Source organism: Pelodiscus sinensis, chromosome 2 (genome assembly GCF_049634645.1).
Source record: "Pelodiscus sinensis isolate JC-2024 chromosome 2, ASM4963464v1, whole genome shotgun sequence".
Classification (NCBI taxonomy): Eukaryota; Metazoa; Chordata; order Testudines; family Trionychidae; genus Pelodiscus; species Pelodiscus sinensis.
This window is the reverse complement of record NC_134712.1, coordinates 23,018,878-23,032,412: the sequence shown is the minus strand read 5'-3', so window position 1 is coordinate 23,032,412 and position 13,535 is coordinate 23,018,878. Positions and strand designations below refer to the sequence as shown.

The 13,535-nt window shown below is 38.1% G+C and overlaps 1 protein-coding gene across 2 annotated transcripts in view; it reads right to left on the bottom strand.

Moving 5' to 3' along the window:
• Positions 1-2,254: 2,254 nt before the first annotated feature.
• The window catches only part of SAMD12 (sterile alpha motif domain containing 12), a 237,804-nt gene continuing 226,523 nt past the window's right edge, over positions 2,255-13,535 (bottom strand). For both annotated transcript variants that reach the window (XR_012901249.1, XM_075920192.1), the window contains one exon: positions 2,255-11,990. Coding sequence is in view for 1 of the 2 variants with exons in the window: in XM_075920192.1 (XP_075776307.1) it covers positions 11,968-11,990 (23 nt within the window). In the remaining variant the exon portion in view is untranslated. The remainder of the gene's footprint in view (positions 11,991-13,535) is intronic.

Sequence of the window (13,535 nt, the reverse complement as noted above, 5' to 3'; positions counted from 1 at the left end):
ATTTCAAATGAGTTGCCAAGTGTCTCCCCAAGTGGCCCTGCCCTCCCTTCTCCCCCCATTTTTAATTGCCTCGGGTCACCAAGTCTTCCTGAATTGTCAAAATGGGTCCCCGTCTGGAAAAGGTTGGGAACCACTGCTTTAGAAGAAACCTAGGAATGCCTACAAGCATTTACTATACCTCTAGAAAACAAATCCTTCTTGAAAAAAATTATTTACTTCTCATCTTTATCAGATTCTGCTTTGAGGTATGCAGCAATTCATCCTTAGTTGCTTTACTGAAGTCATCAGAATTACTCTAGATTTACATCAGTATAATTCTTGGCAGAATATGGCCCATGGTTTTTATTGGTTCTCCTTATTATGTGTAAAAACATTTTGCAGTTACACAGTGTTTTTATTCAAGCATCTCAAACCACTTTAAAGACATTCATTAAACTATGATTACAATGTTCCTTTGAGGCAGATAAATAATACATTGACCCATTTTACAGATTGGTAAACTGAAGGGCAGAGAAGTGCCCAAAATTGAATTGCAATGAATTGACTGTGTTGGGAATAGAACACTGAAGTTTTATATCATCCAATCTGCAGTTCTAGCCACTGGCCAACAGCATTTTCTTTAAACAGCATCTTCCTTAGGTTTTGACTATAATATTTTTATCTGAAGGATATTTGTATGTGAATCCAGGCCCTGGTCTACACTAGGACTTTATTTCAAAATAACTCCCCTAAGGTTAAGATTATAAGCCAAGCATCCTCACTACCAAGCCTGTTATTTTGAAATAATGGGCCATGGAATTTGAAATCTGTATTCCCACTTTTCATCAGAAATGCCAAAATAGTTATTTCAAAATAATGGTAGTATGGATGCTCCAATGCCGCTATTTCAAAATAATTACTTCCCAGAGTAATTTGATCCAATTACTCCCCAGTGTTTCCTGGGGCTCTAAGTCGAGGTGGCATCTCCACATTAATACAGCTTGCCTCGGACTAATTTTGAGGTTTCTCCATAGTGTAGACATGTGAGTTTGAATTTTTTAAATCAGGAGTTAAGTCAAATTTTCTAATTTTGAAATAGTTTCCTAGTGTAGACATGGCTCAGGTGACTGATGGATTGACAGACCCTCAGAACACACCAAACTAACCACAGAACAGGTACACAATGGGCCATGGCATCATAAGGTTCTTGCCTACAGCACTAAAATTCCACCCAAGATGTGGGAGATTGCTGGAGTCCAAAAAAGGTAATGTGGTTTAGGTAGTGTGGTCAGCCTTTTGAGTTATTGGTCTCTCATGCAAGGTAAGCCATAAGGGATGGTGGTTTTCATGTGATGTGAACACTTGTCCTTAAGAAACTGTACCAAGTAGCTCAACCCATTTCACATGTGGTTTTAGGGATTCTTTTGGAAAGGTACATGTGTGGGCAATTTACCTCTGAGAATGGTATAAGGAGGTTAAGAAGCGGGTAATTGACTAATCATGCTCTTGATACAATTTGTATTAAGTACACAATTAGTTGATAAGGGGCTCCGCTGCAGCTCTGCAGTTTAAATGTAGTAGGAGCCAGGTGCGCAGGCAGAGCTGCAGTGTGGGTAGGTCCCAGACCCAGCCCAAGCCAGGACTGCTGAGTCCCAGCTTGTGCCGGGTCCCAGACCTATCTCCGCTGTGCTTCTGCCTTTTAAATGTAGTAAGAGCTGCCCGGGGTAGGTCCAGGACCCTGCGCAAGACGGGACTCAGCAGTCCCAGGTCACACTGTGTCCCTGAGCGCTTTGCATCTGCCTCCCATGTCTCCCCCCCCTGCACTGCAGAGTTGGTGCTGGGGGAACTGGCTTTTAAGCTGGCTACCTCACCACCTGCTCCTGCTTCCCCCCCCCTTGCTGCCTCAGATAGAAAGAAAGCAAGGGGGGGAAGTGAGTAGTTGACTAATCCACTACTCTTACCTTCCTAATGGTATTTACTGTCTTTTGCATATAACTAATGTAGATCTATGAAAACGTGGCCTTTTATTTTTATTTTTCTTCTACAAAATTAGTGATAGGGGAAATGCCAGATGAAATACACATTTTGCTGGGATTTATTGTTAAATCACAATCTGGTTTTTCCCCTCTGTTTTTAAATCAAGTTAGTGTGATCAGTTTCATTAGTAAGGTTTTGATTCTGCTCACTCTTTATTTTTTTGTTTCCTTGGCTTCAACGCAAGCAGTATCAAACTTTGGATTTGTTTACATCAAACAAAACACTTTTACACTTTAATACAAATTCCATATTTTAATTACGTTGCCATGCACAAATTAAGTCAAACAATGCAGAGTACAAAATTGTCCAATATTCAAAATGATAAAGCAGATTTCCAAAGCATCCAGATATCATGCCCTAAGATACCAAAATCTTGATAATAATATTAATTTCATGAATAAAACGATTTTTTTATTTTTATTTTTTGTTAACTTTGGAAAATAGAAATTAAAAAGTAAATATAAAAACAATAAAGTGGAATTAATGGTGACAGCCACTTAATGCACTCAAAATTAGATTGTACAATAATTCCTGTGTTTTGAGAGAGGGAAAAAAAGAAAGAACTGCTCCACAGACTAACCCCTTGAGTGCCTGGGAAGAAACAGTGTACGTCTAACAAAAAGGCACACACTTGATTATGCCACCTTATTTGGCTCGGTCTTTAAAAAGTTTAGCGCTGGGCATGCTGGGAGGAAGTGCTTTTTACTGTGACCTATGAGTAAAACAACTCATGAGCCCTTAGTGTGCTAGCATTTTCTAGATTGTCAGCCATGTATATACTTAAGAGGAGATTAGAAGCCTAAAGCCAAATCCTCAACTGGTACAAATTGGCATTGAAATCAATGGAGCTACAGTGATTTATACCAACTGAGGATTCATAGATTTCAAGGCTAGAAGGGACTGTTATGATCATCAACTCTGACCTCCAGCAAAAGACTGGGCATAGAACTTCATTCAATAATTTCTGCATCAGGTAAATTACTCTGTTATAGATCTGGCCACTGATTTCCAAAGCAATCTAAACTGACCTACCTTTCTGTGTTTGAAATTTGCATCCATTATTTGTGAGTGCAAATGAAGCCATGACAGCAGCCAAAGGCCATGTCTGCACAAGTGAGTTTACAGGAGCACAGCTGTACTGATTTTGGCTTACCTTGTTTAGTTTACAGGAGTGATAGGATAGTTCATTTCTACATGCTTCATTTTTACCTACAAACAATTGCTTTCACATTTTTTGAGAGTGCAAAAAAATCAACTTTTAAAAATCTGGACCTACATGCCTAGAATCTCAAAAGGATTAAGTGGCCAGAAGCAATGCTTTCTGAAGTTAACAGGCATCTTTCCATTGAAAGCGGAATCAGACATATTTCAGCACTGGAAGAAATAAATGCTAGAATTATACAATGCCAATTATTTGGGTGTGTGAAATCTTAGTATTGGATGATTGGTTGGCTTTTTGTTTCCTGATTCTGAAATTCCATGAAAAGGTAGATAAGTCTTTTTACTTGCAGCATTTTTTTTTCTAGTAAAATAAGAGGAGCCATACTTATTAGATTATGTCCTATCTTAGAAGGAGCATAGTCAATTGCTACATGTCTGATATTGTGCTGTGCATTTCATCTTAATTTTGAGTTGAGCCCAATATACAGTAATAATTTATCAAAAGAGTAAAGTTAACCTGTTCTCGGTGGCCCTCTATTTGTCAGTTTCAGATTTTCAATGGCCTTTTGCAATCAGGGGATTGAGACTGTTACGATCTAGATTATGCAAAGTGCTCAATGCCCTCAACTTCCATTCACGTCTCTCAGGACTGAGATCTAAGCATGGCACAAGAGTCTCCCTCTCTCTCTCTTAACTGGGTCAGTGGAGCCGAAGCCTATTTGCAGGTGGGAGAAGGGTTATAAATGAGTACCTCTTGAAACAGGATTTTCAGCACTGGTTGGGAGATCATACACTTATGGCATGGCATTGATCTTAGCGGAGGTCACTCAGATCTTTCTTCCATCCTTCTCAGAGGAATAACAAAGAAACAGAGGCTACTGGATACAGCAAATGAGGATCAGGTAGTAAAATAAGAGGAATCTAAACATCCCTCCATCTGAACTAATCTTGAGATCAGAGCCAGGCTCAATAAGGGAGAGCCTCCATGGATGTATAAATGCACGCTACAAACAAACCAACCCCCAAAGCCTTCAACTTGGTGGATCAATATTTTTCTCTACACAGCTCTTTATTGCTCAAATGCAGTTTTGCTACAGTATCGATCTCCTTTTGCTAAAAATTGGTGTATAGCTATTTAATTTGATGGCTAATGATGTTAAATAGAGGAATCCACTGCTAGTGTTTAATAGAAATAATATGATTAGAGATGCAACAACAGTGGCACAGTGGAATTTTTGTAGATATATTTGGTGCATATTCTTCACTTAAAAATCAGAAAGAAGCTTTACATCTCATTCTCAAGCTAAGCCTGGATGTTGTATAATAATGCTCAAAATCCTGCTTTTAGAGCAGAAGCTGTCATTATACAGCCATCTGCAACATCAGCTTCTTTCTTTGTCCAAACTATGACCTCAAACATGCCTTTTAAGGACAGCTCTCCTTTGCAGGCTGCAAGGTTGTTCAGAATACTGAAGATGCTTATAAGCTATCACAAACATAAGCTAGTGGCTGCATGAAATTCATTCCATGGCTGTCTCTCGTGCGTTAGCGTTCTTTACGGAGTAATTTCCCAAACTAATTTCTTTAGGATTTTATGTTGGATTACAGCAAAAATCCAAAAGATCTATACTTTTTTAGTCTAGGTTCTCAGTTTTAGCCTGCTTTTTGGGTAAAATTGTCAACACCAGTCTGCCTACATCACCTTCTGGTTGTTAAATGTAAACACATTACTTTTTTTCTTTGGCTGAGTGTTTTTTATTGTCTATTCTTAATAACATATATTCTGTGTTTCCCCCCCGAGAATACTGAAGACTTGTAAAAGGCAGGTATTCTGCTTATAATATTCCCATCAATTGTTTTGTGACACTTGTATCAGAAACTGAGTGCTCTATTACTTATTTTTAAAGCATCAAAATTCAAAATGATCTAATATTAGGGGTTAATCATGTAAAAGCTTGCTACTAAGTGGAGTGTTTATTGCTAAATCTGGTTAGAAAATTTTAGTCAAAACAATTTCCCATCAGAAAATGCCATTTTTATTAATCCCATTTTTTGTGAACTTGCCGCTATATGCACATTTCCAAGAGAAAACATCATTTTCTAAATGAAAAGAAATCCTTTTGAAAATGTAAATTTCAAAACAAAAATTTAAATTTTTCAGTTTTATATTAACATAAATAAAAGTGTCTCAACAAATCAGTAGTAGTAGTGCACAACATGACATGTCAAGTTAAAAAAGTCACAATATTATTTTAAAAATTAGGGGAGAAGCTTTTTACAATAGCCTAGAAAAATGATTCAGGACTAACACAAGGCTATTGAAAAACATCTGCTCATCTCATTCGGACACGGAGTGCTTATCTTCTTGGTCAAAGTGTCACACTGCTTCAGTTTAACACAAACAAGAGACACTGAAGAAAAGATGTTTTAGTCAGTACTGAATAGCAGCAGAGCTTAATTTTAAAAGTAAAAATATAGATTTTGACTCATAATATGACATGTGAGTAGTCATTACTATTATTTAATAACATCAGGAGTGCTCCCTAAACAATAAAATATATCAATGAAAAAAACCCACATATTTTTTAAAATAAGTTTCATTTTTAAACAAAAATTTCAAACTTTTTCCAAAATAAAAATATTCAGAATGTACTGGCAAAGAGCATTCCTTTTCTAAACCGCTTTACCAATCCAGTGCCAACTTTTGCCATTCGTACTCCTGAGTCAGGCAAAACTCTTGCAGAAGCCAATGATCTGAGTGCATGATTTGGCTCCCAGGTATTAACTGTGGAAAAACACAGACTTGTTCTTTTTAAATACCATTTGGATAGGGTGACCATATTTGCCTATGCTGAATACAGAACACCTTTTATGCAGTACAAACATTCAAATTAACATTACGTTGACTTGACTGACCCCCATAAAAAGAAATACAATGTAGCTGGATTCTTTTTTTGTACTTTATCTTTAAGACTTGAGGGATCACACGGAGAGGAGTGATACACACACACGGACCCCCTCACACACCCCTACCTCATATGAGGGGTGAATGACCAATTCATTCTCCTTGTGCAGAACTCTCCTCCCTCAATGCCTGGCTGGGCCCCGCAGGATGGACCCACCTCACCGAGTACCTAGTTCTGTATCTTCCCACGGCAATACTAGGAAGAGATGCATAGTCACATGCTCCCCCTGTTTTTTTTTGCCAGGATTCACATCTCTTATCTCTTTAATGTCTTAGGACTGACACAGTTACAATTATATTGCATACAATGCAAGACTAAGTCAAATAACCTACACAAATCTATGTATATAATGCTAACACAGTGACTTTTGTCAACCCAACTTGTCATTTCAGAAAAATGATAAGTTTGACAAGCTCATTTTGTATAAAACCACATTGATCAGAGATAATTGTGCAAACATTTTTTAATTCTTTGCTAACTGCATCTCACATCCACCGAATTATGATTTTACCCAATATAGAAGTTATGATATCCAACCTACAATTTCCCAGGACATCTAATTTACCCTTTCTAAATACAGACACTAAACTAGCCCTTTTCCACGTCTCAAACTTACCCAGTGTTCTATAATTTGTTTAAAAACAAAAACATAACACTAATGATTAAAAGAGCTCCACAGTCAATTTTTTAAATACTCTTGGGTATAAGTCATCTAGTCCCACACATGTAAAAGGTTTATCTTTAATAGCTGCTGTTTGTTATTCTCCCTAGTAACTGATAGAATAGAAAGTATTTCATTAGCACTATAATATCTGAATACACTGCTTCTTTTTAACTACAGAACAGAAATAGTTGTTGAATACTTATGCCTTTCCTGCATCTGGATTGGTTACTTTAACATATTTGGCAAGTACTAGACCTATAATTTGCTAAGATTTCAATGAATCATTATATATTTAAATAATTCTTTCTTATCACTACTGACCAAAGATTTTTCATTTATATCTTTAGCTTCCCTTATCAATCGTCTGGATTTGTACTCATTGTTGACAAGTTCCCCATGTTTCCATTTGTTATGTATTGGGATGTTTTGTACTCAAAACATCTTTCCTGAAGTTTACTGTAGGTAATGCCAACAGCAGTCTTGCTTCTTTGACTCTATAAACCCTAATTAAACAACAGGGACCTTTTCTTTTTTAAAGTAAAATCTTATATTGATCATAGTCTAGAGACGAGAGCCAATTGTACTACAGCCAGGTATTGAGGACTTTCATTAAGTCTGAGTTTGCAAAGATACTATTTGCTATAAGAGGACAGAGGTAAAAACAGCAAGATTTTATTTTTTCAAGTGTTAGTATTTTTTTTAATAATTGATCTATCTGGTGTTTTTGAAACTGTAAGAAAAAACCAGCAAAATGGGGTGGCATCAACAGTTGGCATAAATCAGTGAAGCGCCAATGATGTCAATGAATCTTTGCTGTTTTATGCCAGCTATGGATCTGCCCCACAGTCCTTGCAGAATATAGAATTGTGTCACTTCAAAGGTGAGCCTCTCTTTAAAATAGTATGCAGCTGCTTTAAGCCTAGTTGTATAGTTGCAAAATTACTCTTAAAAAAATAGAAAAATTGTGCAAAGAATGAATTTGCTAATGCACTTGGATACAGATGGATTGGCAAAACCGAAGAGCTAATAGTGCTTTTGCAAGCTTCTTGCCTGTAAGACTGTATCTTTCTTAACAAATCAATTGTGAGATAGATTCAGACAGAGCAAGGAATATAGCTAAAAATAGGGAATAAAAAGTACATAACATATTTTCATCTGTAGTATATTTCCTATGTAGGCTGGTGATTCGTCTACCTTCCTAGTTTAAGACGATGTCTTATCTGCAGTAGCTAAGATGGCTTGGTCTGTGTGAAAACTCCTTAGTGAAGGCCTGATGCTGCAGCCCTTATTCACATGGCCCCACATTTGAGTAAGGGTAGCAGGCAACTGGACATTTACGGGAGCAAGGCTGTAGGACAGAGGGCTGAGACAGGAGTATTCTGATAGTGTTACTATTATTGTTTACCCGTACTTTAGAGGTAGTAATCAAGTCTATGATAGCTCAATTGCAGTGTCACAGTGGTAAATTTAATGATGATACTGACATATGTATTTGCCTATCTACCCACCCACATTATTAAGTTAATAACACATTCTCTCTCTTGCACACACACTCTCTCTCTCTCCCTCCTTCTCCTTTCCCCACCATAGGGCTGAATGAGAAGTGATATTCTACTACAATGGCATTTGTCTGCTATTCTGATTTTGCACAGAATTAATGGCTATGATCATATTTAAATTCACTTCCTTTTTGCAGGAATTAACTTATTCCTTCCCTTTCATGTTGGCTTAGTGTTGGCACCCTTGTTATAAATTAATTATGACTACAGACAGAGCATTCTTTCCGTGGATCTATTCTTGGGACTCAGGCGAAAGTAGAGGGGTCTGCTATTAATAAAGTGTTCAGCATAAAAACATGAAAGCTTTCTATAGCCTCTCTCACAACACAGTATTCAACTCCATTCACAATAAAGTAACCCCTTTCCTCCCCTTATTTATATTACATACTTTTCAGAGGAATGTGTTGGGATTCAGACAATATTTTAGTGGATGTATAATAATTCCATAAATATCCCTGAGGAAGCATGGCCTACTTTCAGAGAGTAACAGTGATTAAACATGGTGACTAGTTAAATACAAATCAAACATACAGTAAGCTCCTTATGGCCTTGCTCCTGCAGACACTTACACACGTGAGTAGGACAATTATTAAGCTTGCTGTCTTTCACATGCATAGGTCTTTGTAGGACTGAGGCCTAAATAAGTTTCAAGCATAGTGTTAAGCTGCAGCTCCCTGAAATCTCTGAGAAACTCCACTTGGCCTTTATGTTCACATTTCTCAGTGTCATTAACACTATATTCCAAGATCTTACTAATTAAACCCCAGGAATAATTTAAAACAAACAGTTTTAAGAGGATTAGTTCAGATATCTAAGTTCATGCCCATGTACTAGCAGACGTTTACAACTAACATTGATATAAAAACATTTTACTGATTGTTAACTGAACCCACGTTTTTCTCTCACACCTATGTAGTACCATGATCTGTGACAATCTTAACCTTATCATTTGAATTATTCTAAATGTATCACTATGTTGTAAACCTGACTATAATAAAAGAGGATCCTTAACATATAAATATCTGTTTCTTTTGTTTTAAGCAAACCAAAACTTTTTAAACAGCAATAGTAATATAAGTGACCTAAGAAAATGACAGGTCTCAGTTCCTAGAATTCATTCAGAAACAGAACAATAAGAAAGGGCAAAAACTTTTAATGACATTTTGCAACATATGTGACCAATTTCTTAAAAAAAAAAAGTCAGTTTGCAATACTATGGGCAATTCTAAAATGTGCATTCTGCTAAAGTAGAGCTCTAGCAACTTTGCACTTGGAGGATATTCTTATGCATGTATTTGAGTTTTTCTAACTAAACTAAATTGAAGGCCATGATTTTCAAGAGTGATTTTTTATTCTGGATGCCTGAAAGTTTACAGTACCTAATTTGAGTAACCTTTTCCGCATTTTTTTACAATCAGGTTCCTGTCAGGTGTCAAGTTAAGCACCCAATAATCACTAGACACTTTTGAAAATCTTGACCATAATTAAGTATTACTGAGCTCTGAATTGATATTATATAGTATCCAACATGCCGAGCCTGAATATTTTTGTACCTAACCAAAGAGTATATATACTGTTCACATATCAGAGACCGGGTGAAAAGTTCTGCCATAAATCTACACCCATCTGAAAAAGCCAAAAATGTACACTTTGGCTGCACTGGCATTCTGGTTGATCTTACAGTCACTGGTAGGGTATAGAAGAGCTTCTAAAAGTGTAATAAATGAACTTCCTCAAAAATACCCCTTGGTCTTACTGTAATCACATTAGGATTCATTTTCTCTCCACCACTGGTACCTCAATCTTCACCATAGATGGCCCACTGCAGCTTTGGCAGATGCAGGCCCACTGATGGGGGGGAGGAGGGGGGGGAGAAAGGAGGGAACTACCCTAGGATCTGGTGTTTCTAAAGAGCCTGGGACTTCTGGCCAACACTGTGGCAATGGTAGTGCAGGGGCCTGGGCCCTTTAAATTGTCCCTGGAGCATCATGCAATGTGTTCTGGGCTGCTCTAAGGTCTGGGGGAGGTGGCATGATGTGCTCCTGGTGGCTCTGAAGACTGATTGCACCAGTCCCGCCCCTCCCTCTTAAGGCCTTGCCCCTTCCAACAGCACGGAGCCAGCCCCGCCCCGACTGCCTGGGGCCCGGCATGGCCATTGGTTCCCCTGGTCAGATAAACTAAAAATTGGTCCATTAGGCTGGAGAGAAAAATGTTCCATGGATACCCAAACTGCCATCTTTGATTTAGTAATTGCAGGAACAACCAGGCTGATCCCTTGTGATGCTGCTGATAGGCCCCAAATGTAAGGGCTGGGAAGAAAAGTACTTCCCCATAGTCCCTGTGGATGAAAATTGTACCACAGCCAGCTGTGACACAACCCATGGTGTCCACCACTTAGACACTGGACAACAAATAACAATGCTCAGTTTGAATGCAACAGTCTTGAGCCTGCTACAGAATGCCCAAAGGGTTATTAGAACCCATTACCTTAACCCCAGTTCAGATTAAAAACAAATGTTTTGGGTTAAAATGTTAACAGATGTGTCTGTCCACTTCAAGGGGCCATACACAGAGGGAGCATCTAGTCCACCTCTCATTCTTTATTATCTTCCAGAGTTTTGGTTTGGACTCTGCAAGCTGTGATTCCCCAGCCCACAAAAACAGTGATTAGCAGAATTAGAATTTCTCCAGTTTCTCATGAAGATCAAAGCCAAGGGCACAATGAGAAGGGATCTTTTCCTTTAAAATTTCAAGGGAAACTCATATTGGAACAACAGAAATGCGGAGTGATTGGTTTATTGATGGGGGCAGAAGATAGTAGATACAATGTCCAAGTACCCCTTCAGCCTCCTCTATTCCTAGCTACTTCCATGATAGCTGTTCAGTAAGTCTCAATGAAATAAGTCTAGTGGCACACTTGCCATGAAGAAATCTATCTATGCAATCTCCCATGAATCTGTGAATATATGCCAGTATGGACTATTTTAGATATTATCTCAGTGTAGGTACTGAAATATATTTTAGTATTGAAATAAGGAAAAGACCTTTCCTGACATGAATAGAACGTGCTAACTTTTCAGTGTGGAGATCACATATAATTAAACATAATACCATTAGACTGCATAACTAACATATACAAGACATTTACATTCCTATTGGGGATGCATTATTGTGACCATTTCTACTCAGACTGGAGAACTGCTGTAATTTTTTTGTCTAAAACATCACCATGCCATCTGCATACATACTAAAATAATCCAGTAGTTGCCATGCTAAAACAGGACTTCTAGTGAAGGGCACAGATACTCCCCTAAAGGGAACTCAAAGTTATGCACAGTGATGAAAACTGGAAACAATTTTCCAGCTAATGGTCTATCAATGACCACTGTGAACAAATTAGCACTGTATTTTTATGCACCACATTTTAATTCCACAGCAAACCAGGACTTTCCAGAATGCATCTTGACTGAATGGTTGTATTTCAGTTAATCTTTCAATTTTCCATGGTCACCTTCTGGCAGTGCCATTTCTTAGGCTTTTCACGAAGTAAGTTCACTTTTATATCACTTGGCAGGACAGAAGCTTTAGAGGCTGGTGGTGTTTATGGAGATATCTCTGTTGGGGCTGTAAAAAACAAACAAACAGGCAGTAAATGTAAGCTCACCTTACAAAAGGATATTACAATGTATTTTAATAAAAATAACAAATCAGCACTGTGCTATGCAAATGTAATCTTATTATAAACCACTCCTAGTAGTTCATATTGTCATCCTGGTACTTTAATAAGCTTTTTCCATCACCAATGTGCTTATTGCTCAGTCAGTTCTCTGGACAAAGGACAATCTGGGATCATCAAAGAAGAGAGTGCTCTTGTATCTGATGTAATCAGTTCTACCTGGATCTAGCACCTGGAAATACACCAGCATGACATGTTTCAGGTTTGTAATATCACTGGTCAGAATTGATCCCATTATATTCAAATCACTGGAAAGATGCCTTCAAATCCAAATATAAGGCCTGGATTCTCCTGTCCCATTGACAACAAAGAAGGGGAGCCAAAGCTGTGTGGGAGATACCCAAGTAGCGTTGTTTCTTGCTCTTCCCATCCCTTCTTTGGGAAGAGCATTAAATCCTTCCCTACGTAGGTGCTCATGGGGCTCAATGAATTGTGTGAGGAACAGAGCAAAGGTATATTGTACCTCCCCTTCCTCTGCTAAGAGGATTGCTCCCTGTGATCTCCCACTCCTTTGCTTTAAGGATGTAGATAATCAATTTGACAACAATCAATAGCCAGTTAATCAGTAGCCAGTAATTGATAGGAATTTTAATTGTGTTTATACATCGAGTGAATGGCACTCTCTCAAGTTCAAATTTGGTTAATAGCGACAACCCTCTAATAAGTCAGCATTGATTGAATTTAGTAACCAAACAGCAGAGAACTCACGTGCAGTGACACAAATTACTAATGGCTGTGGAAGACCTTCCCTGTAGTTTGACAGCCTGAGTCCAACCTGCCAATGGTTGTACTTCCCCCCACAATTTAGGGGGAATCATGCCCTGGTTAACCTGACTGTGTATCTCACTAAATTCTTCATCTACTTCCTCTTTCTTTACAACTTTTTTTTTCTGCCTCTGAGAGGAACACTAAACACAGATAACTCCCTGGGTCCTGTTCTTGGACTGCAGCCAGCATGATGGAGCCCCTCCATGTTGAAGAACATGTATTTACGAACAGGTCAAGGGCTCTTCTGTTACTACTATTAGCTTGAATTTTCTTATTGTACTTGTCAAATGTGTTGATTCACAGGGCAGCATTTCACTTTTTCTCCCTTAATATTTATAAGGCTGAACCTCTGTTAACTGGGATTCCCTGGTGCAGCAATATCCATGGTCTGGCAGGTCCCCAGGTGCTGGACCAGGGAGGTCCAACCTGTATAGGTTTACCCTCCTTTTTTCGTTTTGCATTTTCTGTTTTGTCTGATATTAACACCAGTGATGTTTCAATTATTTGTTCTGTTCCAACATTCATGTATCTATTGATATAAAAAACATATCTGAAAGCCTGTGAACAAGGTATGCACATCCTAATAAGAGTCCAATCCTTGATAACTGTTTAGTCCTACTTCTAGCAGGTAGATCATGATTTCACCCTGCCAGACCAATCAATAA